This window comes from Anser cygnoides, chromosome 19 (genome assembly GCF_040182565.1).
Source record: "Anser cygnoides isolate HZ-2024a breed goose chromosome 19, Taihu_goose_T2T_genome, whole genome shotgun sequence".
Classification (NCBI taxonomy): domain Eukaryota; kingdom Metazoa; phylum Chordata; class Aves; order Anseriformes; family Anatidae; genus Anser; species Anser cygnoides.
In genome coordinates, this window is record NC_089891.1 from 2,286,161 (window position 1) to 2,311,674 (window position 25,514).

Here is a 25,514-nt window from a genome sequence, read left to right on the forward strand (position 1 = left end):
AGCGCACATTCATTACCAGTTTCAGGATAAACCGCAATCAAGAACCTTCTTGGCAGCATGAAATATTCCTTTTCCAATGAACTTTCATTTAGCTACCCAAAAAGAACATCATGTTTAAAATTTTACATAAAAATATCTCACAGCAGCATTTAGCAATTTAGCACTGACTTCATTTTTTTTTTCCTTTTTTTTCCTCTCAGAGATGGGCCAGCATTTTGGAAGCAATGATGCTACCAGTACCACCATCAACATAAATGCTAAAAAAGTAATGCTCTTGCTCCGTGGGTGTGTGTGCGCGCAGTACTGCCAGCAACAGAATCCAGGGACTTCAGAGGGGTGTTTGCAAATAAGACAGAGAGCAGCAGTTATCTGTCATGTGCGTTTAATAAATCCAGCCCAACAGAGCAGCTTTTTCAATCCAAAAGAGGAAAAAAAAAAAAAAAGCTTTGCGGCAAGAAAGCCAGCTGCTCTAAGAGCAATGGGAAACAGCCCGTGCGATACACAGGAAGCTGCAGGAATGAGTTAAGGTTACAAGTTCCCCAATTAGTGTCCATTTGCCCCCAGGGTGGATGGGTGATGCCTGTGACCTCTGTACTTCACCGAGAGTACTTGGCCTAAAGTTAGGGAAGTTCGGTGCCCACAGTGCTGGATAAAGGGGCATCCAGCATTTTTTCCCCCACTGATGGCTTTTTGCGACGAGCACTGCTGGTAGTGGCAGGTTCAGGGAGAGGCTGCTCCACAGATGTTCCAGACTTTGCTTTATAACACACTTCATTTTCTTTTTAAAAGACTTCTATACAGTATTATTCAGCAACCCTCCATTATCTAAAGAATTACGAATTCCCTATTTTCTTGATCTATATAAAGCAAAGGGCGTAACCCCATCAAGCTCGAGAAGGTGAGAGTTTGCAGCGAGTTCTCCCTCCCACCTGGGGTATTTTTACCAAAGGCATGTCTTTAAAAATAGCTCTCAGAGAAAGTCTCTTATGCAAGAAGTTAGGCAGTTCAGGACTGCTGAACTGCAGTCTAGTTCGATCCAAGGAAACTCCACCATAAGAGACTATTTCATGCCCTGCTATCTCAGAGAAGGCAGATATAAACGGGAAAAAACAACACAGGGAAGTAGATGATCAACCTGATGAAGAGGGCTCACCTCAGAAAGCTGCGAGAGGTGCAGTGGCTGTAAGCAAGGGAAGCACACAGATCTAACAGCAGTGCTGTGGCACCTGGGAACCACCTCAAAGAACACTGGGTTTGCCAAACCACCAGACGAGACCTACTCCATCGCTGCAGTGGGCAGCTCAAGTCATCTCGGCACGGTGGGGAGCCCACGAGTGGCCTCAGCGAAGCAGGGAAGCTCTCGAGAGCATCAGCCACGGCCACGCATCTGTGGGTAAAGGCCAGCTGGTAACGCAGCATTCACCACCCCCTGGGAAGAACAGAGGCATCACCCTGCTGCGAAGCAATTCCCAGCTCATCTGACCAAAGCACGGCAAACTCTGCATCGCGTCCCCAAATCCTGCGGCTTAGCTCCGGCTCCTCCGGCACCTCAGTAAGGTGCAGCACCGAGCTGGTCCGAGCAGGCTGGCAGTGCCGGTGCTCCCGGCAGGCACGGGGGAGCCGCGGCTGGACCCAGCCGAGCCACGGTGGGGATAGCAGCATCACCCTGCTCCAGAGAGCGTGGGTACATTAAGGAGCTACTGAGACAGGTCGGCTCCTGCAGCATGGAGCCTGGCAGCAAAGGAGAGCGATTCCCTGCAGTGACCATGACACCATTACTCCCAGTTCCTCCCTTCATCCCTCGTGGCCGCAAGGTTTTTTTTAGCTCTCACCTTCCAAGAACCTTGCCAGAAGAGCACAAACCCTACAGGGAAAGCACAGCCGGCCACGTGAGCCCACAAAGATGGGAAGCCTGCCTAGAAATAACACATTTCCTGCCTTCCTGACACCCCATTTCTTTCTCAACTAATGCTGAATGAAGGCTTTAAAAGGAGAAGGGGGTCCTCCCCACTATCTCAGAATGACGGAGCCAACTTGGTGTCTCAGGTGAGCTAGACCACCGCTAAAACCAGCCACTGAGCAGAACTGAGCCAAAACTACCCCTTACCTCACGCTCGGTCCTCCTACAAACCTTGCCAAATTAAGCAAGGAAGCAGACGACTGGAGCTTGTACGTTGTAAAACTTGTTCAGTCATAACCCATAAAAATACCTGAGTGCCCACCTACGGACATGTGCCTCTGTCATAAACAGCCGAATGCCTCCTTTCTGGGTGCTGCCACATCAGCCAAGCTGCAACCTGCAGACACGCTCAGTTTATAAAGCCATTTCACATCTAGATGCTCCCCGGTTCCAAACTCTCTGATAACAAAGCATTCTTCTTTTGCCTTAATTATCAGGACAAAAGATGACCACCAAAATGCTGTCAGCACTCCTTGACCTTCTCACTCACAGATTAGCAAAGGAAAATCATGTTCTGCTAGACTCTTCCTTCCTTAGGAGATGATCTCTAGCACTTGGTTCCTCTGGTAATCAAAAATAAAGAATGCATCCTTCAAAAGGAAGCAAGCCAACCTGACTTCCCAGCTGGAAAACCTGTGTTCCAAGCAGTCACCAGTCACCAGAATCCAACTTTCCTTTTCTCATCGAGGCTCATACAGCACAAACCAAAGCAATCGCCTCTCCTGCAAGACTCCCAATTCCCCATCTCCCCATTTATTTCAAGCAAACTTGAAGGACCAACAGCACGACTCTCCTCCTGCAACAGCAGCTCAGAGTACACGGTCCAGGCTGGAGCAAATCCAGGCGCACAGAAGTCTCGGTGGGAGCATCCCAGCACAGGAACAGCTTTTCATCAGTGGGCGAGGCTGGCTGATCTAAACCCAAGATATTCCTTTGCGAGGAAGTTTCTCTCGTAGACCGCTGACCGCTAATATGCATGCACAAATATGCTACGAATGCCTAAATGCAAGCACAGGGGAACAACTTGTTCTGCATCCATCTACACAACTGCATCCAGCTGCCCAAGTGAAGAGCACTTTGAGGTACCACAGGTGATGGTAAACAAACAAATTCTGTTCTCATTCTGTTAGGAAGGGGAACAGAGGACATGGCAAAATAGCCATGTGCAGAGCGGAAATATTAATAATGCTGTTATTACCAAAGTAAACAGTAGAGCAGAAATAGTAACGCTGGGAAAGAGGTGCAGAAATTAAGAGAGATTAAAGAACAAAGTGTGTGGCCCATGAAACAATAACTGCAACCAAGAATAATGCTGCATGATGGAGATGTACAGAAGAGTAAATAGACTTCTCAATAAAGTAAGGCGAAATGCTTTCAGCATTTAATAAATTCACTGAAAAAAACATTTCCAGTCACACCAAAACTATTTACAAATCGAGGTCAAATTCATCAAATAGTTCCAGGGCAAGAAAGAAAAATAGAATGAGGTTTGTAAAATGCAACAGGGGAGGGACAGAGAAGTAACCACCATGTCCCTCTTGCACAATGTTTCAGATGCTAAAGGAATTCATCCAGGCGTCAGAGAAGATGGGTTCAATTACTGCGTGGGGCTTTTCTAAGCTCAAATCTACCTGCTATTGGGGGAATATCCTAAACCACAGGCAGTAGTGTGTAACGTGAGGCAGGTCTCCCTCCGTTCCCCCTGCAAAACATTACCCTGTTGTGCCAAAAACGGGCAGGAGAGGCAGAGCAGGAGGGATTCCACTGCCGGAGCAGGATGTTGGTCTCTGGAGCAGCTGACATTTAGTCATTAGGAGTCAAACCCAAAAAAAGAGCGATTCACCTCGTATCTGCAAGCAGAAGTGCGCAGGTTGGAGGGAAGACATGTGCGCTCCAACGCCCCGATGCGAAGGGGAGAAGTGGGCGCGAAGTCCTGCACGTGTTGGGCAAGAGCCTGAAGGGAGGTCTCGTGCAGGAGCCCGCGGTCGCGGGGACGTGGGAAGCTGGGGCTGGGCACGCAGGCAGCCGCCAAGTCTGAAAATCCACGTCCCCGCCCCAGTGCACACCCGAACCTCGCGCTCTGGCAGCGACCGGAGATCAACTTTAATTAAACATTTATCCAGCTCCCACGCTACTGCAGTGTCTTGTCAAAACACTCCCCCCCCCGATAAAGTCGTTCTGAAAACACAAAGATCACCCAAAAATGCAGAATTCACAAGAAGCACTCAAATACTCTCATCTTGAGAAATTTGAAATGTTTCTGTTTACAATGCCGTGCTCCCCCTAAAAGCATGCCCTGAATTATTCGCTATGAATCATTTGGCACTGCTAGTGTTTCTGTGGAAGGCCTGAACACAGGGCTTTTTTCCCCTCACTTTTGAGTCTTTAACTCCGTATCGAGGTGGGAAATTAATATTTTTGCATTTTATTTAAACGCCAGAATAACTGTTGCTGTTCCTTTAGCAGGAATGAGTCACTTTGGCTCTAAAAAGGTGCTTTTCCAAAACTTTTTAGCAGTACTGTCGCCTTGCTAACGCTCTAGAGCTAAATACAAAGCGCTGTCTGCTGGGATCCCCAAAGACATTATAAACACTGCAGTAGTAAAAAAAACCAGCCCTGCAGGAGCTGGAAGTCTTACAGCGCTAACACAATCACCGAGCTCAGGGAGAAGCAGTACAGCCAGGAATCTCTTCGGTTCTGGAGAGTTTATACTTTCCAGATTCCTTGAGCCGGATAGTTCTTGCTGATTTGGGAGAATTATGCAAACATGCATATAAAGGGATTACGCTAAAAAATCGAACCCTCGTGCTATGGCATTGTGTTGCATAAAATCCTCATGCAGGGGGCTTTTCTCATGGGCTACCAGAAGCAAGTGACGAAGCGCCACACGTCCCAGCATAACCGCAAACTCCCTCCCGCCTGCCTGCGCTGGAGCACAGGTGAGGGGGGCAAGAGGGAGCAGTTATCACCTCCACGCAGGGAACCTTTTCACATTATCTACATCGCTTCTGAATTCTAGCCACAACTCTAGAATTGCTCAGCGGAGGAATTAAAACAAGTTTATAACAGTTACTGATACGTGAACATTATCCCCATTCTACTCTGCCTAATAAACCACCCCCAAATTACAGCTGGCAAGTCCTCACCCCCAGCGCCTGCCAAGCCCTGACAGCCTGCGCTGGGTGCTCTCCAGCGCGTGTAAAACGTTCCTTAGGCTCAACATCCATCACAACTACTGTCTGGGCTCTACATCTCCAGGCAGCCTGCTTGTTTCCTCCCTCTCCCATCCTGACTTGGTACCAAGGCTTCTCCTGGATTAACGTGCAGTCTTCCACCAAAGCCACAGAGCACCACGATGAAGATGAAGTGTTTTGGCTTGGATCCGGAGACACGAGGCTCCTCCAGCTGCATCCCCAAGGCCACCTTCAGCTGCTGCGCTGCAGGGAAGCACTCGGCCCCCAGGCTGGGACCAAAGACCACGTCACATCTTTGTGAGCTGCTGGCTAGGGAGCCTCTAGCCCCAGTTAGCCCCGAGGCCTGGAGGCACACCTCGAGCTGGAGAGGAAGAAACGCCTCACTAAACACTTGCCAAGCCCCACAGAAGCGCAAAGACGATAAAAAACCCTTAATTTTAGTTCTGCAATTTCTGCCCCAAGTAAGCTTATTTTGCTCCTCACATTTGAACCTCAGTGGTTGGACTCAGAAGGTCTGGAGGCCCCAGTCTGAGTCCAGCCTGCTCACGGCTTCTCTCCGTGCCTGCACTGAAATCTCTCTGCCAGCCAAAAGGAAACCATACCAGTGCTGCCCATTGCCACCAAGAGGTATGAAAAACAGCAAATAATACCGAAGGGCTGTGGAGTTTATTTGCAACCACTCCGGGCAAGCAGGATGCTGATGGAAACACCAGGCCCATTCTCAGCACCACAGACTTTAAAACAAGCCCACCACTTCGGCGAGGTCGGATACTTTGGGGCGATTTTGAAGGCCATTGCAGTTACCTGCCTCTCCAGCCTTTCCTCTAGCAGCTCATCAGCCAGGCACAGCCCAGGAAATTTCAAAGCCAATACTCCTCCCTGCGTAAATACAAACCCAGGCACCGGCTATTTGAGAAGCGGCGTTTGCCCTTTTTGGCTTCACCTCTGGCCCTCCGTTAAGGCTGAGGCCACCTCACAGAACCCTTCCTAGCCCAGTTTTCCGTCCACCGGCGCGGGCAGGCCGGTTAGCCCGGCCTTTCTAGGGCCTGCTGGCACAACGGCTCCGTCCGGCCGCGGGGACGCGCGGCACGAACAAGGGGCGGCCTCCGGCAGCGCCCAGCCCGCGCTTGCCGCTGGCTCCAGTTTGGCAACACGGCACAAAGCGGCGCGCACGCACGCACCGGCCCGGCCGGGCCCTATTCACGGGGGGCCGCAGCTTCACACGTAACGGGCCTCCGAGAGACAAAGCCCGCCAGTTTCTTAATTAAGTCTGAGTGAAAGACAGCCTAAAAGCATCCCCACTTACATCTCCGGAGTACCTTCAGTCTGGACTTCAAACGCCCCCAGCGCAGTGCCCGTCAAATCAAGGCCCTAATAGCCGGTTGACAATTTTTCTCTTGTAAGCACAGAATGCCGTGCCTTCAGCCCGGCCTCTTCAGCCTCCTCTCATCCTCCCTGCAATGTTAGACATGTCTCTGGCTCACAGAGGCGGGAACAAAGGGACTTCTTGTGTGTCAGAAGCCCTCCAGAGGGTCTGCGTTTCAGTCCACCCTTCTCCAAAGCAGGGCAGTGTCTGGAGAGCTCTTTAGCAGTTTTCGTCTCATTAACATTTCCATGAGGGATCAAAGAATATATTAAAAATATCTAAGTACAATTCCTGCTATGGAACGGGAATATATATATAAAAAACCCAGCTCGGCTGCCTTTCCCTGATCCATTGCATTATTACTAGATAATTGTCTCTTCATGAGCCCAGCTTTTATTTCCACTGCACCGCCTTTCTGTAAATCCTGTGAAAGTCTCCACAAATACGTCCCACCAAAGCCCCGCTCCCCCAGCCTTTTTCCACCTTCGGGGCTGGGTTGCGATATGTTCCCTGCAAACAGAACCCGATTATTCCCTGGCAGTAAGTCACCGGGAGCAGGAATTGCTTTAATTTTGGCCCTTTAGCAGCTGCTCGGGGTGGGCTGGGAGATGGCCGCGCTAACGAAGCTGGGATGAATACTAAAGAAGCACCGAGGCATCGCGGCCTGCGCGGGGGGTGCTGGGCAGCACTTTCTCCTTGCAAGAAGCAAACTGGGGAGCTTCACGTGTCAAAAAGGAGCTTTTTTCTCCCCGTGTATATATGCATTCCCAAACCCCGCCAGCACATGAATCGCCGTGCACCGGAGCAGCGTGTAAAGACTCCACCTTTCGGGGTGCAGGCGGTGAGGATGCCACCTCCCCGCCGCACCAGAGCCGCTGCGATTCCTCGCTGTCTCATTAGAAATGCCCAGCAACATCCAGCAGACAAAGCCACTGCAAACAAAGTGCATGGAGAAGGGGGAAGGGGAGAGAAGAGGATTTTTTTTTTTTTTTTAAAGAAAGGAGTGCGGAGGAATTCTTCATTCACTGATCTGCAGAATACATTAATATCCTGAACTGTTGGCACAGCCTCCCGTGCTCGGGGGACCAACAATGCGAGCAATGACTCCGAGTCTGGGATCTTCAAATAAACCACCCCTGCTGTCATGGCCACCGGGAAAGAGAATAACAGCGATATTAGCTGACCTTCATTTTGTTGTTTCTCCAGACCTGACTGCTAGACCTCTGTTTGCCTGTTACTAGGATTTCTTGGCTGAAAAATGTAAGCATTTCCTAGACGATACAAGAGGCAGTTTATTAGGTAAATAAACCAGGCCCTAAGCAGTCGCTTCTGCTTGATAATGAGGAGGGAAGGAAAGGAACAGACCTCCCTGCACCACCTAAAATAACCCCAATCAATGCTCTATAACTAACACCGCATGCGTATTTTTAAACAGACAGTTAATGAACAAGAGAAGGTCATTTTAGCCTAGCCAACTTGTGAGCAAAACCATTTGCTCGGAAAACTATAGGCCGTAAAAATCACAGCAGGCACTGTCTGCATCATATAAAACTGTCCATCTATGGAAGCAGAAAGAAGTTTAAAATAAGCATATTCTTTCAGGCTCCTTACAAAAGAAAGCATCAAGGGGAAAATGTTTACAGAGCAGCCTTCCACGAAGGGCTGTGAAGAAGAACGCAAAGGGCGCTGATGTGGGACACCTCACTCCGCTCCTTCCCTAGCTCATCTCCAGGAACCCAAGTGATAAATGCAGTTTAATTATTAGGCAGTTAATTGCCAGGGGATGACAAGTAAGGCCGTTTTACAAGCACATCCTGCAAAAGGCTACTGCAGTAAATCGAAGGCCAGTTTTACATTTCCCAACACGTCTCAGAGATAAATGTAATAAGCAGGCACTTGCAGAAAGCATGGCTCGGAAAATGAAGTTTCCACTGAATCAGAGCTGGTGGCACCGTTTTCCTTGCCAAAAAGGCCATGATTTGGTACTTTTCTTTACATAGATAACTATAACACAGCAGCTACTGCGCGTTACGACCCAAGTGGGGATGCAGCGCAAGATGACCGTAATGCATTAAAATCCCACGAGGCGCACAGCCTCACACCTGCAACTGATCTGCAAGTCGCAGCACTCGCCGGGATTCCACAGCAAAGGCAAAGCACAGGCCAGCCATCCTGTGCCCCACAAATCCCTTCCCTCCTTCCGCCCCCAAAGCAAGAAGCTGCTCCGGGTGCAGCCGGGCTGGTCAGCAGCGCACTGAGTCCCGCCTGGCTAACTGCAGGTCTGTGCCCAGGGCGCCGCGCCTGCCGCCGACGTGCAGCTCTGCAGAGAAACGAGCTGTCTGTGCCCCGAGGAGCGACACCAAACCGGCCCCTGCACTGGTGTCACCGCGAAGGTTTGGGAACCGGTGCAAACCCTAGCTCCAGCACCGTTACAGCAGCATCAACGTGCCACATCCAACGCTTCGTAACGGTTTAAGCAGCACGGTGCTCAGCTAAGGATGCAAAACCCACCTGAAGCCCAGGGCAAACAGCCAGCCAGCCCACACTGGGCTCTGTGCACCCACACTGAAGCTGCCCTAAAGGCTACGTTCACTGGAGCTGCAACCTCACCTTCCAGCCTCGCCAGAGCGAGCTCAAGTCACGTTCTGCAATCTGCAAAAGCTACATTTGATTCTTGTGTTATACTGAGGCTAGTGTATTAAGCTCGTGCCTTAGAAGCATGCTTCATAGGCTTGTGAGTTTGGGGAAGCGAATTAGGCTGCGATTGCATGTCCCACTACAGGGAATGTGGCAAAGCGTCTCCCAGAGGCAGCACGCACCCCTAGAGCAGCTGGTGTCAGCAAGTCCAACCAGCTCACCCTTACCAGACGTGAAATCGCCTCTTTCTGCAGCTGCACAGTCGCCTGCCAGCTTGGATCAGTCAAACAGCTCCCCTTGAGCCCTAGCAGGAGCTCTGGCGTCCCTTCAGACTGCACCTAACCCCGCTGGGAGGCTGGTACCGAAGGGGACGGTCCCATGTAGCCCCCTGCTATACTGTGACATCACAGCTCCCGGAGCCCTGTCCCTGTCCCAGCCCTGTCCCAGCCCTGTCCCTATGATGCCAGCAGCAGCACCCCGTGCCGTGGCGGTGCCCATCCATAAAACCCCTTTGCTGAAGCCTGTCTCACGCTGATGCCACCTAAATCCTCGGTGGGGCTCTTGGCAGCCCTGTCCTGCAGTCCCAGCACCACAGAGCTCAGCTGCTCGCAGCGGCACCGAGCGCAGCGCTGGAGGAAACGCTCCCTCGTGACGACCGCTCTCGCAGATGCAGCTCGGCCACACAGCGGAACGCAAGGCCCCCCTGTGCCTTCCCAAGGTAAACCAGCAGCCCCAGACACACACCATGGTTTAATGAACACTATCGCTGGAAGCTTAACTTCTGCCATTTGAATGCTTCAAGATGAACACTGCATGAACGTATTTGGGTTTCACCTTAATACTACTTTTTTTTCTTTTACTACTTAATACTACTTTTTTTTCTTTTCTTTAAAGTAACATCCCCACAAAGCGGACATCCCCACCGAGACGATCCCCCCTCTGAAGGGCTATTCCCATTTTCCCAAGGACAATTCTCCTCAAGCCGCCGTTAGCGAGGCTGCAGCAATTCTACTGCCGCCCGTACTTTTGCAAAACAAAGATTTGAGATCACAGCCCCTGTTGATTTATATACCCAATTTCTGGTGGGATCAACATCCTCTATGCATCTCGGAAAGCCCTGAAGAGACACACAACCACTTGGTCCCTAGCAAACTCATTTCTCCATTGACCACATCCTCCGAGTATTGTTGTGTCCCACAATCCTGTCCCTCCAGTGCCCGGGGGCTGTAAAACCGGATTCCAGATGCTGGACCCTCTCCCTGCCCGGGCACTTCGTGTGCAGCCGCATTGTGCTCGGCCCGCTCGGGACAGCGTCCCCGGCTGTGGTGGGCTTACAGCAACCGGCAATAAAAAGGCCAAAGGAGGCGAGGGATGGCTCGCTCGACAGGAACACAGGGCGCTTCATGACTTTCCTGTCCGCTGGGTATTTCGGAGCCAAGGATTAAGGGAGAATCTCAAAGCTGGAAGAATTAATACGAACAGTTAACCCAGATATTTCCCCCCTGGTTCAGTTTAACGTGGCACGAAAACCCCAGGCCAGAACACGGTTATATTTCAACTCCAGATTGGGCAGAGCAATTATTTTGTCACTGAGCATGTTAGGAAAGAAAAGGCAGAAGGAGGCGAGTTTTAGCCTCTTTGGTAATGTACAAATTAACACATTTCAGCACCATTTTCAGAAATATAAATTTATGATTTAATTCTGCAACATGTATCCTTGGAAACCAAGCTGTAAGCAGTCACCCTTGGATATTTCACACAATTCCATTTTTTTTTTCAATATTCAAATACAACTAATTGCTTGGCCTTCTGGAGTGATGGACAGCTTGGGCGAGCAGGCTGCCCAGGGGCTTATTTTACCACCAGCCTGGTACAATATTGCTACACGGGCTGACAGCAGCTGCTCTGATCTCCTGATAGGTATGAACAAGCATTGATGAAGTTCAGTCTGTTTGAACAGCTGCATATGCAAATGTAATTAAGAAAACGTCTACTGCCTTTTGCTGTCCTCCCCGTGCCCCCCTCCTCTCCCTCTCTGGCACATTAGGTGCTTCCTCTCGGCGAGGGGGGCCTTCCAAGTGGTTGCCACTCCATAGCTTCAGCCTTGAACCTACGCCTGACTTAGGTATCGCGACCGAGTCCCAGAAATGCCACTCTCCAGCTCCCTCTACCATCATTTACAGTGTCTTTAAGTACGGGGCTCAGAAACAAAACCGCTGATTATTTTCAGCCTCATACGGGTCCGAGCATCGACACGACGCTGCCATACGAAGTGCAACCCCCTTTTCAGTATATCAAAGTAAAATCATTTTCCTCTACCTCATCTCCCACTGACCAGTTTGTGATTGCCCCCATCCCTTACTTGCCCCGTACTTGCCGTGCAGCCTCAGGGGAGCATTTCTTGCGCTCTGTCTGCGGCCGCTGCTCAGGGAGATGCTCTGGGAACCACCACGGCCAGAAACAGGCACGAGGGAGGAGACCATGGCTGTGCAGAGACCCAGGCACGCCTGGAGCAAGTGACTGCTGCTTGATTTGTGAATCCAGTGCGCGGTGGGAGGACAGAAAAGGCTGCGACAGTTCTACAGGGTCTCAGCATCACAGGGCAAACCGTCATTACACAAAACAAGCAGGCTGATGAAGCCAGGAGGACTGATGCCCACAGAGCTCCGGGTCGCTCCATTTAAACCCAGCATTTCAAAAACGTACCTGGGACACATATCCCAAAACTGGAGCAGCAGAGAAAGGTGCTGGTTCCTGCCGTGACATTGAACTGCGGCTGCCTGTCCAGCAGCAGAGCAGCATCTGCATTTGTGTACCACAGCAGGGAAAAAGTGGAGTGAGCAGCTACAAACCTTTCCCATTAACCTCAGCAGGATGAAGGCTCCAGAGCAAGCTGAAGAAAGACTAATTAGAGCAAGAAACTAAATGGTAAACAGGGCAGAAAACAATGGGAATTTTCTGAAGGGAAATCAGATCAAACAGAGCTAATCAGGTTAGCCCGGTAAGATAATGAATTTCCTAGACAAAGGAAGTGCGATAGATCCCATCCATGCAGACTTCAGCAAAGCATATAATGCAGTGCCATGTGGGAAATTATTAAATGAAAAAGATGGGGATTAGCAGAACTGTAAGGCCAGGAAACTGGTGAAAGGCGAAGCTGTGTTGAAAGAGTGATCAGAACGGATGGAGGTCACCGGTGGAGCTCCTCAAGGAACGGTCAGGAGACTGATCTTATTAAATATTTTTTATTAATGACCTTGGCACAAAAAGTAAGTGTGCTAATGAAATCTGCTGATGACACAAAGTTGGAAAGTACCATCAGCACAGAGGCAAGCTGGGACAGCATACAGAAAAAATAGGTAACTTTGAAGACTAATGGAGAAGGTTGAAATTAATAGGACAAAAAGGGAAGCCACAAACGTGGGACAAGCAATAGTTTTTGCTATGGGTTGGAAAGAAAATGAACTCAGGTAGAAAATTCCCAAGAATGAGAAAGGCCCAGGCAAACACCTTACAACAAACTGATCGGGGCACCAACGTGCTGCAGCTGCAAAATGCCTCCAGCAGCTGGGGAAGTACAAGTGCCGCAGGGCACGGCACCGTGAGAGCGCACCGAGACGACGGCAGCCAAGACTTTTGTAAAAAAAAGGAAACAAGAGTTTAAGTAGAAAGAAGTGCAAAAAAAAAAAGGGGGCTTGTCAGATCAGAGGGATTATTTTAGTAGATTAAAATGTAACAATGCTTGTTCAGTGCCACAAAACAAAAGCTGGGAGGGAACAGTGATCTCCTAGACACACATTTGGGGGTGTAAAATAAAAAAGGGAAAGAACCATTCAGGACACCAGAACAAGGGTTGCACAAGGACAAAATGAAGTATCCTTGACAAGTTTAGGATGGAGATAAGTTTATGACCATTACAACCTTCCAATGGGAGTAATGGGGGGGAAACAACAAGCTTGTTCTCGGAAATTTATCTTGAAGCGATTCCCTGACCCAGAAGGCTCCTCCCGTCCTTTACTGCTCAGTGAGCAGCGTTACACCACCAGCGATTGCTGGGCTCCTCACCTGGAAAGCAGCACGCAAAGCAGCTCCAAGGCACGTTTTTCTTTCTAAAGCTGTTCATGAATGATTAGGTCCAGCATCTTTGACTGCCTGAATCCACTGCAACATCTCAACATGAGCGATTTTAAGCCAAATGCTGAAGTTAATAACACAAAACATATGAGGAAATGGCACGGAGAGGCCAGGAAGAAGCCGGGGGGCAGAAGCAGCACCCAAGGGAGCGAGGCCAGGGTGCTGGGCACACTGCCACCAGCAAAGGCAGCGTCTCGGCACGACGACTGACCTTTTTTCCCAGCGTACTTCCTGAACCAGAAAGCCCCGTGCGATCTGCCGCGCTCACACCACCGGTGTCACACGCGCTCCTCACCTGCTGCTCAGGGGCTCCGAGCTACCGAAGCAGGGAAAAGCGGTTAGTATTTTGGGAAAACAAGATGGTAAGATAACAAACAGAAGGCTTTGATTAGCAAAGTACTGAAACCGCTGGACCCGTTAAAAAGCTGCTCTATTAACATAATTAATGAGCCCCATTTCCTGCTATGTCCCCAAGCTAAGCTGCTTTGAGGTTTCCCTGGTGTCTAATGAGACTCGAGCTCACCCTGCGTTCTCCCCCTCAATGGGACCCTTAATTGGGTCTCTCCGCTAATGAGGATAGATGGCCAAGTGAACTTGTAGGAACTTCTTATCTTTGTGACCTCTCTCTCCTGCTAATTCCAGCCTCAATTAGCCGCCGGGTTCAGAAGTCAGTGGGGCAAGGCAAAGGGAAGAGCGCGGCGGCACACACTCCACGCGGCTGCAAAGCCCCCGGCTCCTCCCGAGAGCAGGCTGCTCGCCCTTCCCCGGCTTTCTGCTGGGCTGCGTGCTCACGCCGAGCAAAATCGGGTGCGAGAGGGGAAGGAAACGCCTCGGGCACGCAGGCAGCAGCCCGGGAGGACAGGCACCCGGTGCGCTTGGGCACCGCGGCCAGAGCCTGGTCCAAGCAACAGTTTCTTTCTTCCGCAGCGCTTTCGCCTCCGTGTTTTCTCTCAGTGGTAACAGGACAAACTTTTCAACACACAATTGCTTAATATGGAAGAAACTGAAGAAGGAAGAAACTGAAGAAAGGGGGAAAAATAATAAACCAGGAAAAAAACCCAGCTTGCCAAGGCAAGAAGGCGTCCGGCGCAAGCCCGGGCAGGTGACTCAGAACCGGTGCAGCCGCCGGAGCAGCGCCGGGAGGAATATCGGCGTAACTGCTCCCAGAATCGGATTGCAGGAAAGGTTGATTTAATGTCACACTACACCGAGTTCTCCACTCCACTAAGAAAAGAAAAAAAAAAAAAGGATGGGGACTCGCTCATCTAAACATACAACGCACGTCAGAGGAACAAACGCGAGTAACTGCCATCCATAATTTATAAAGCAAATTAAGTCCATGGCACAAATAACTCTAACTTAGAACAGAGCGAACAGAATCTGGCAGGGAACGGCCCCAGCCTGCATGAATCATTATTTTTCTAGAGGAAACCTTGTATAATCCAAGCTACCCTGTTTTAAAACAAACGAGACCTTCTGAAAACTCCGACTCGTTTCACCCGGGTATTTTGGTGATTTGCCGAGATACAAACCGCCCCTACCCGCTGTGACTGCCCTCGCAGCCGTCTCAGTCCTGCTTTCAGCATCCTCAAGAGCCTGGGTCGGAAGGCGACGGGGAGGTCAGAGCACCTACCTGGGTCTGAGGAGGCGATTAGATTGCAATGCCATCTTGTGGAATAGGAGAAAACGAAAGACTGAAACCAACTGCTCAGCCGCCACTTCGCGACTGTGTATTATTTTGCAGGACAGGACGCTGGTGAGGGCCCAGCAGGACACCCTCAGTGGCTGCTTCTCATTTTCCCCATTTGTCTAAAACATTAAAGGGATACGCAGCAGCAGCTGCAAAGGCGTGCTCTGCTCCCCTCACGCTGCCAGAAACAAGAGTTCTCGCTCCTTTTTGCTTGTTTCCAGCCTTCCCCACGACGAAGCCCCAGCGCCCCGCGCCGCCTGCCCAGGGGAGCAGCCCTGCCCCAGGCTGCGGCCGGCCGCCAGCAGCCCGCGGCCAAGGGTAGGGCCTGGAGCCGGAGCACACCGGGCCCCCGCCCCGACGCCTGGCACGGGCTGGCAGCACCCGAGGGACGTTTCTGGGCCCTCGGCACGTACTCGAGTGACACCGTCCCACCTAACGGAACAAGTCTGAGCCACATCCAAAGGCGGTGATGGCTCCACGCACAGGAGTTCGGCTGCGCCAGGCTCCGTGTGCTGCTTCTGCTGCTCGCGCTCCCAGCTGCGGCCCCTGCTACCGACATCTCCCTGCCTCGTTCAGAGGCAAACGCTCAGGGCACAGGGTGCTGTAATCACAAGCAGAGCCTCTTCCAGCCATCCTCTCCGCAGGGAGCTGCCTACCTGCAAGTCTTGAAGTACCAAAAATAGCCCAGATCGACGGGATGGGGGAAAGCTACCCCAAAGCACCAGCCAGGTAAGCCGAGGCGCAGCTCTAGACAAATACAGACCTTCATCAAATCAGAGGGTGCTTTGGGTTGGAAGGGACCTTAAAGCCCATGGGCAGGGCCCCCTGCCCCCAGCCCCGGCTGCCCCCAGCCCCACCCAGCCTGGCCTTGGGCACTGCCAGGGATGGGGCACCCACAGCTCCTTGGGGCAGCCTGTTCAGTGCCTCACCGCCCTCACAGTAAAGAATTTCTTCCTAGTATCTAATTTAATCTCTCCTTTTTTAGCTTAAAACCTTTTGGTTTAAGCCTTCTTCTCTCTCCCTGATTAGGCCCCCTGCAGCCCACCGGCAGGGAGGAAGACTGGCGGAGTGGTGCAGACCCCGCAAGCACTACCAATGCTTGCGTCGTGCTTAACCGCTGGAGTCTGAGGACCATGAGCAAAGGGGAAAGGCTGGAGCTGGCCGGCTCTGAGCCCCACGTCCACCTGGGCACCAAACCTGCAGCACCCGTGCCAAGGATGCCAGCGTAGGAGCCACCCAGGCCAGGGAGGCTCAAAAACCAGACGGGATCCGTGCTGTGCAACCCAAGCCACGGGCTGCAGGAAGCAGACGACAGCACGCTTTAGGGCAGTCATTTTCCTCCAGACATTTTTTTTTTCATCCTAGGAAGTAGAATGGGTGAGATCACAGTGAGGCTATCTCTACCCAGGAAAAACAAATTACTGAAGCATTCAGGAGTGTTGCATCATTAAGGCAAGGTGGCAACTGCCATATAATCAGGTTGTTTTGGATCAAGGGCTTGTTTGAGGCAAATTTGTTTTTCCGCCAGCATCTTAACTTTAATTACACTTTCATTTGTTTGTTATTATACTTGTATTTGTTTATTTTTAAATTCGGTTCTGAAGAGTACATTCTGAGAGTTAGTTTCTAATAAAAATGTTGGTGAGAAATGATTAACGAGCACTGTTCTGCACAAAAAAACCCTAAAGGTATGCAAACTGGGAGAGTGCGGGGACAGTCAGACACAAACCCAAGGGCCCGTGGTGAAACTGCAACGGCCGGGTTGCACACACAGGCATTCCTGTAGCAAATTTGTTAAAGGCAGCCTAACGTTTGATTAATGGTTTGTGCGCACATTCTGGTGAAAGCTAAATGCGAGTTTCTGAGATCGAATAAACATATATGTCCTAACAACGCTCCGCGGTGCCCAGCAGACGCTGAGAAGAAACCAAAGAATGCCAGGCAGCGTGCAAGCATTTGCTCGCAGATGGCTGATGATTTTCAGCAATAATTTCATAAATGCAGCCGGCTGAATCCATGCCCTGACCATTCTTCCGCTGCAATCCATGGGAGCTCGCACTGCCATCAGCGCGGGGCTGCCGGGGCCACCAAGGGAGATGTGCTCCAACTGGCGGAGTCGGGGGGGGGGTATTGTCAACAGCTCAGAGGCAGCAAGAGAAATGTCGCCGAAAATAAGCTGCGAATGCAAGAACACACCCGAAACAACCTGAAAACTTCCACCAGAAGTGCGTAGGGCCCGGGGCAGCGCCAGGTTGTTCCCGGGCCTCCTCCCCGCACCGGGCAGAGGCAGCCAGGGCCCGCTGGAAGTCACGCCGTCACTGCAAAGGGCCCCCAGAGCCTGACACGCTGTTTGCATGAGAGCAAGACGTTGAAACATTGATTAAAGTTGGATTTCATCAGCAATACTTTGATTTTGTTATTATACTGGCTGCTAACAAAGACCCACCCATTAATGTGTTACATTCTTGCTCGTAAAAGGGTGATTATTCCACTGTTCGTGCCAGAGGGCTCTGCTGGTACCCGCGTCCAGATGCTGCAGCACATCCACCGTCAGGCGAACACCGAGGCGTTCGTCGGGGCTTCAGCTCGGGCAGCGGCGCAGGCACCGCGTCCAGGTGGGCACCGCCACGACCGCGAGGGACGGGGACAGGAGGGGGACACGGGGGGACACGGAGCACCCTACGCTGCTTCACACCCCCAGTTATCGAAGGTGTGATCAATTTAAACGAAATGTTAGAGCGGGGGAAAAAAGCCCTTGGAGAAGTCACCTAGCAGGTGCCAGTTTTCCTGCTGCTTGGCTTTGTTCAGGGAATAACCGTACATACAGGAGGGTTTTCTGGTCTTCATATACCAGCGATTTTCAGTGCCAGGAGTAAGGGTGGAAAAGGGATGGGAAGAATGCCATTAAAGCCTGTCTCTTCCAGCATTATTGTTCTAAAACTCATGATTAGGCAGAGTAAAATAGCTATCTGAGGCAATACAGTGTTTACATATACCCAAATTGTTATGCAAACACAGGAAGACCTATTGGAGCAGACGGAATAAGGCACGAAGAGGCAGCGCTTCTCACCACCCCTTAAAGAAAAATGTTTTTCAATGTGGAAAGGGTGAGAGAGGTCACCCCCAAGGCATCCAGCCTGGGATCCTCCCAGCCTTCGCCTCTCCCATCCTCCTCCTCCTCTCAAATTCCCCAGCACTGCCAGCTCGGCTTTAGAGTTAAAGAGACAGGCTCATTATCTAGCAGCATTGTCTGGGTTCTGCATTTGCATTAAGAAGCTAGAAAGGGGAAGAAATACCTAACAAGCGAGAAGCTGTTCCCCGCAGACAACCTCTTGTCTGCCATCGGTTTCAGTGCTGGCCCCGCGCGGGCATTTCGCTTCTCGCACCCGGTGCTTGTGTGGAAAGCGAAGCCACAGAATTTGAGGGGCTGCACAGGGGTACTCGACACAATTCGAGTGCGATTATTTGTAAATTAAATCGAGCTTGTGTCAGCGTTAAAGACCTAAAATCATCAGTCACGAACGCTGCAGCCACATCGTTAATTCTGCCTGTAGTTGGTGTATGAGAAATCAGAGACAAATGCCTCTGACAAGTCCGCTATAAGAAAAGGCCACAGATTTTCATCAATTTGCATCAGACTTTCAAAAAATTACCACTTATGGGGAACCAAATTAATCCCTCAAATATCTCCCAGTGCTTGACAAACAGCCCACTGCTGGGGGCTTTCGCTGCCAGCCCCGAGATCGCCCTGCCAGGGACTACAAGCTCCCACCAGCCCGCTTTGCTTCACCCAGAATCGGGAAGCTCTCGTCCTCCTCTTTACTGCACTGCGTAAGCCAAAATTCTCTCACTTCTGACTACGAGTCAAACTTCTACAGAGCATAAATTACTCTAGTAATGAGCCCTCTTGTTCGCCAGAAACGAACCACGGACACCGGAGGGGGACGTGGTATTTCCAGAACTGTCTCACTAACACCATCTCGCACTGACATCCTCCCACGGCCACTCCTCAGCACCACTCATCCCCCCGAGACAAACATAAATCTCCTGCCACCGCCCGCAGCATCCTCCCCGCACCAAACCCCCAGCTCCGCATCCCCTACACAAAACCTGGCGCAAGAGGTACAGCCTTGCCTTGGCTAAAGGAAAAGGAGCCTAGCGCAGCTTCGCTAGCTCAGCGTCACCAGCGAGGATTTCATGTCTGGCAGGCTCTGAAAACCACTCGGTCGGGAACGCATTCCTGCAGGACACCGCCAGAAATGCCCCTGCGGCACCACTCCCCATTGTGACCGTTTCTTGAGAGCTGGTAGCTAGCAAGTTTTTTAAACCTAATTAACATGTACCACATTAATTTCATACAGCTCTGCAATTTCCAATCAGGGTATTGTGCAATACTGGAGTCAAATGGCTTAAGGACATTCATTGGCTTAAGGAGGTTAACACGGCAAGCGCAGGAAGTTAAGCCTGCAACATCGCTGAAGTACATTTGGGGTCGGAGAGGTGCGTTTTGCCTCTTTAGCAGCAATCTTTGCTGGGGGGAGGCACAGTGCACACAGCCTCGGAGCACTCAGCGAGTTTCTAGGCATTTAATAACAGCGCAGGATTTGGACTCATTTCCTACCACAGGAAGTTGACTTTTTGTCCACCATCTTCACGTGCCGCGTTTGATTGCGAAGCTTGTCGTCTGTGTTTTCCACCAGGTTAGTGAGGTCGTCGATGATCTCTGGGGAAAGAGAAACACGGCATTAATCTCCGAGCCCTCAGCATCGCTGCTCAGCAAGCACGCTGCTGCTGGAGGCTCCGAAATGGAAACCAGCTGCACCCCGCTGTCTTCCAGCGAGACACACCAGTGCTCCACAGCGCTGAGGAAAGCACTGTAAGGTCCAAGAGACTCTGACTTGGGATTCAGTGCACTGCTCTGCTCTAAGGAGAAAAGGAACAGCCCCAGACTGCAGCACCAGCCTAAGGAGCCACCGAGCGTAGTGCGACGGAAGCCGCAAAACAATAGCCCAAGTAAGAATTAATGCACATACTATAGGAAATGTGAAATTTCAGTCCCTGGAAGAGAGCATCTCAACACTCAGAGTTCACTTGGCTGTTATGCAGTCATTAAAACAAATTCAGAATCACTATCTTCGTAAATGCTTTTGAGAGTACTCGGTACGGACCCGATCGAGTGATATGGGAGGATACGGTGAAAGCCTCACATTGTTTCAATTACTGTGATGTACAAATGGCAGCTCTGCTTGCAGCCCAGATGATCCTTAGGGAAAAGGAAAGTGAGCAAAATTTCCCCTACATCCATTTTTAATAGAGGAGAAAAGGAAACTTCAAGCCAACCCACCCTCAGCCTCATGCAACTAGCAATTTTTGTCACGGAAATCAGACCAGGTAAAAGGCTTAAACCAAGACTGGTCGTTGGGTTGGGGTTTTGTAACACTTAACATTGAAAGCCACATTTGGGCACCAAATTTCCTTCTTGCCGACTGTTACGCTTAAATTTTGTTGAAATATGCAGACGGTGCAGGAATACGCTACGTTTGAGTTGCTTTCTACTCTGCAGGTAGGAATGATTTTTCTGTGCATGATAAATCAGGAGGAGGACAGCAGCCAAAAACCGAATGCTATTGCAAAATGTCTTCCTCTGGTTACACTCCTAGCACTTTCCCTGCTATTGATCACTGTCTTAATAAATCTCGTCTGTCTTTTCAGATCAGGCCTGGGACAAGAGCCCTGCCAGCTGGCGGGTGCCGAGCTCTCAGCTCGGTTGTACACAAGCAGCCCCCAGCACCGCATCACTGCTGCAGCACTGCTGAAACCTCCACATTTAACTGACTGTAAGCAAAAGAAAACGTTAGTGTGCCTAACATTCAAATAGCAAGGTATACTAATTTTCTGATCATTTTCAAGCATCATAACCCTGTATACAGGCTGGCCGAGAGGTAAAGACAACAAGTCCCAGCAGCAGGACAGGGTGTTTATTGATAGCCTTTATTGTTTCGATCGTATTCCTTCAAACCAGATTTTCCAAGTCTCTCTGCTAGGAGCAAGGCAATGGCACTAACGGGGACATCCTTTGCACTTCCAAAACTGCCAGCAACACTCAGAGCAGACCTTGTGTCTGCAAGGGAGGCAAATACAACGTAGTGCTGATGTTGGGCATTAGCTCTGGCAGCTCCTCGAGGTGTGCTCGCAGCTGCACACCTGTGCCCGCCATCAGTTTTACACCAGTGCTTGAAAGGGAGCCGCTTCCTCTGCGATTCATCTTCATGCAGCAAATGGTTTTAGTTATGCATGGTGCACCCTCCAGTCTTACCAAGTAACAAGTATTGCTCAAGATACAGAGAAAAGACACGGAGATTTGATCGTACAAGGGGTAACAAAACAAAAAAATCAAAGTTCTGAAGGCAGAGGCAAGTTTCACAGGCACACGCAGCAAGGAGGTTTTACCCTCGTGGAGAGTTAAGAGCATCATCCTTCTAGCGCACGTTTTTCCAGTCTGCTGCACAAGCACTGCACCATCTCCAGTGAGTCGCTGCAGAAAATGATAGCACCATCTAAGACTTTGAAAATACACATCGTTCCCAAATATGAGCTACTGATTCATGCCCCTCAGCCTAAGCTAGCATTCGAAGTATTCACACGAAGGAGGCCAGAGGGCAAACATCAACCACTGCTGCGTGCAGCCTCAGCTTTATCCTACAGATCTAAGCCACCGCTGTGATGAAGCAACCTCACCACACCAGCACTGCTCTGTTCCAGATGCAAACTCTCCAGATTTGCGAAGCTGTTCTTACCAGTCGAGATTTCGTTGTTCACCCTGCACAAAAACGCGTTTCCCCGTGACTGGAGGTATTTTATTTGAAGCGCGAGACTCATTCAGTTCATAGCTCAGATATTAATTCTCCTCCACCTCCCACCCAACCTTCCCAAGTCCGACATCTGCAAGGACAACAACACTTTGGGGAAACTTTATCTGTCCTGTGTGATTCAGCACGCAGGAAAACCAGCACAGTGCCGCCTGCAAAGGCAGGATCTCTCCTGTTTGCCTCTAAATGAAAAAAAAAGTGCCGAAAGTTCCCATCGTTGTCAAGGACAAAGCGATAAGCACGCTTGGGAAATAAGAGACTTTCCTTTGCCAACACTGACCAGACCCTCCTTGAAAAACATCCTGGTGAACAAGCTGTAGCTAAATGAGAACAAATGTAGGCAGGAATATTTTCTGCCATCATTCCAGCGCCCGAGGCACTACAACGGGGACCGTGCCCGGAGCCTCTCCCTCCAGCCCCCTGCCCAAGCCGTGCCCCATCCAGCACGACACGTTTCTGATGCAGGGGGCAGCCGGTGGGGGCACTCCTCGGTACCCACACCCTCCCCAGCAGCAGGGGCTGTCTGCAGCCACCACGTGAATTAAAGAATTTCTCCCCGCCATAAAGCGGAGGAAAAAGCACACTGCCTAAGGCAGGAGTTGAAAGGTGGTAACAGATTTCTCAGGCAGGCAGAGCTGCTGCCGGAGAAAGCCCCGCAGCCGGCAGTGTCGGACAGGCGCTGAAAAGCCTGCGCAGCTATCAGCAGGCTCCTGAGCATCGCCTCCTCTGGCACGACCCCCCTACAGCCCCCTGTGCAGTTCAAGCTTGCAATTACCTTTGGGATGAAAATTCTTCTATTGCCTCCCACCTACCTGGTTGCTAAAGAACTTTAAAAAATGGACAGAAAAGCAAAAAAGGCAGAGAGGGGGCTTGCCTTTGCGAGGGCACAGGAAAGCAGGCTGAGTGCCCAAATGACCTTACAAAGGACGTTTCTGCAGCACTGCCCTCCCAACCACACGTAAACCATTCGCACGAACGGAGTCCAGGTCCTCCTTCAGCAGCACAGGACCCCAAAGACAAAGACAAACCCCATGGCACAGCACCAAGTGAAGCCACGCACGGCAAGAAAACTGCCAGGAAAGCAGCTGATAAAAAAACAACAAACAAACAAACAAAAACAGAGTAGGTCGCATGCTGTAATTTTGGCCTTTTTCGGCTAAAAAGCCACGACAGAGGGTTTTGATTGTAGGCGACGCATGCTTTGTAGCAAGGCAGGGCAGCCAGGCTGGAACATGGACCCAGGCTGGGCGAGGTGGGGGAAATGGGGACCAGCAGCCCTGCTCCAGTGCTGCTGGACAAAGTGTGAGCAAAGGTAGGAGAAGTTTATTCTACTAACAATTAAAAAAAAAAAAAAAAAAGCCAAAGATTTTTTTAAAATATTTTGCATTAAACTTGAAATATAGCTTTGCCCATAAAAACAAATATAAAAGTCACGTAATTGGATCTGAATTGTCACCGCATCACAGCCACAAATGAAGATGCAGATGAATTTATTTCTTTGCCATCTGCTCACTGCATTGCTTCTCTGGTCACAGCAAGTTCAAGCACCGTTAAAGCCGAAAGTCAAGTTCTAAAGGATCGAGAAACCCCTGATTGATCCAAATCAACACAAGACTATTCCGAGAGGCAGGCACATATGTTTTGAATCTTTCTTTTCAAAGTTTTATTGAAATGGAAAACGAAGTGAAGCAACTGGTCTGAATGCTGATCTGACACACTTTCCACTTTGTTTTATCATGCTCAGCTCTGCAATTAGAAGTGACAAATTAAAGGTAGAGAAAGCTGATCTCTGTAATCTCCTGAATGCAATGCCTGCATTACAACTCACACTAGCACCACATTTTGCTGCTACTGGTTTCTGAGGTCCAGCTATGTGTACATCTGTGATAAAAGAGACTGCCGTAGTGGAAAAACCTTCCATGGAATGAAAGGGTACCTTCAGATACACCTTTAAAATCCCATCTGCCAATAGCTAGGAAAACACAGATTTACGTAAAGGACACCTACAGAATACAGATGACAAAGTGAGCAGAAGAAACTACACGTAATCCTAGATATTTCTAGAAAAAAAGCTCCTTTATCTCTTTTTCTTCGAAGCGTTTGCTGCTGCAATGAGAATCAGAAGCGTATTTTAATTCTTAAAAAATTGATGCTGTCTCTGAAAAGCTGGTTCTGCTTCCCTCCAGCCAGGGCATGGATAATTTCAGAGCCTCCCGTGAGATGGGAATCCCACACGTTACAGCCATAAGTCATCTCGGAGGGAAATGGATATACATCACGCTACATCTGCTCTCTTGCGCTGCGGGCTCGCACAGGATGCGAGAGCAAACGCTGGGCTGAACCCACGCCAGGTGCCGGAGCAGTCTGCTGTGTCCAACAGGATCCGCGTGCTTTTCTCCTCTCCTCCTCCTCAGAAAGGCCGCGAGCTCTAGGCCCGGGACCTGCCTGCCCTCCTGTCAGGCAGCGTAGCCCGACAGCAGGCCCTCCGCCACGACCGCCATCTGCCTTTCCCATAGCCCGGCCTCTCTGCTGACATTTAGCAAGCCTTCCGAGGGGGCCGAAACCTGACTTCTCTGGCAGCCCCGTCTTCTGTGTCAGCTCAGCCATCAAGTCTTTCTACAGCTGGTCAGAAACGTCCCAAGGAACAGCTTCAGCTGGAGCACGGCAGGACAGACGACAAAAGCAGGGCACTGCGGGGCGCCCCGCGTGCGTGGGCCCTCAGGGCGGCCGCCTGCTTTACGGCACCTTCTGTGCCACAGCACTGTGTTCGGATCGGCTTTTACTACAGAAACAGCTTTCATCTCGCAAATGAAATGTGTGGTTTTTGCAACAAAACAAGGAGACCAAGCGTTTCCAGAGGGCGAAAGCCCCACTTCCAGCCTGCCCAGCCACTAGGCCACACAAAAGACGAAATTCATTTTGGGCCTTCCTCCACAGGGAGTGAGCGGCAGCGAGCGATGCTGGTGTTATGGCACACTCATGAACGCTGCGTGCTCACGAGACGGCGTAACTCTCAAGATCCCAGCCTCGAGGTGACACAGGGTGACACCATGGGTGCCCCCCTGCTCCTCCTCCGCCCAGGAGCAGGATAAGGATGTGGCATCGCGCCCATCTCCCTGTCACTGCCCATGCCCCGCGCCCTCTTTCTGAAGCACAGGATTTTTTTCCATCATCCTTACCCGCACAAGGAGTCCCTAGGAAGGAAAAACATCTCCTGCTCCAAGGAGAAGCAGGCTCTTTTGCAGCCAGAGCTCTGCCTTCATACATGACTTTACACTAACTGATTTTATTTATAACATGTAAAAAGTCTCACTTGGTTTAGGCACCTCCATCTTCACGTCACGCTCGCTGTTTGTGGAGTACAAAACCCAGAAGCCAAGTGACAAAGGCCATAAGAAACAGCACAGGCAGAGGGAAACGGAGGTTTGGTCTCAGCTTTGCAGAACAGCATGGCTGACCAAACGTTGCCTTCCAAAAGCTTTTATTTTTGGTGGATTTCAATGCACAGATCACTCGATAGTATTTATCGATGAGTAATGCATCTCCACGGCATATCCCACTGTGAGTCATGGAAGACTGCAGTCAGCCTTAAGAAAAACATATAGAGAACCAAGAGCCATAACATTTTATGCTACGCAAAAAAAAAAAAAAAATACAATAAGGC

General features: G+C 50.5%; 1 protein-coding gene and 1 long non-coding RNA gene across 7 annotated transcripts in view; one reads left to right on the top strand and one right to left on the bottom strand.

Annotated features, from left to right (window-relative positions):
* STX8 (syntaxin 8) overlaps positions 1-25,514 on the bottom strand; it is a 101,693-nt gene that overhangs the window by 16,782 nt on the left and 59,397 nt on the right. For all 6 annotated transcript variants that reach the window (XR_010825956.1, XR_010825955.1, XR_010825957.1 and 3 more), the window contains one exon: positions 19,603-19,704. Coding sequence is in view for 3 of the 6 variants with exons in the window: in XM_066980328.1 (XP_066836429.1) it covers positions 19,603-19,704 (102 nt within the window). In the remaining 3 variants the exon portion in view is untranslated. The remainder of the gene's footprint in view (positions 1-19,602; positions 19,705-25,514) is intronic.
* On the top strand, positions 16,299-20,790 carry LOC106046719 (uncharacterized). The gene is made up of 3 exons (XR_010825958.1): positions 16,299-16,433; positions 17,460-17,596; positions 20,694-20,790. It is a non-coding gene; the product is annotated as an uncharacterized lncRNA (long non-coding RNA).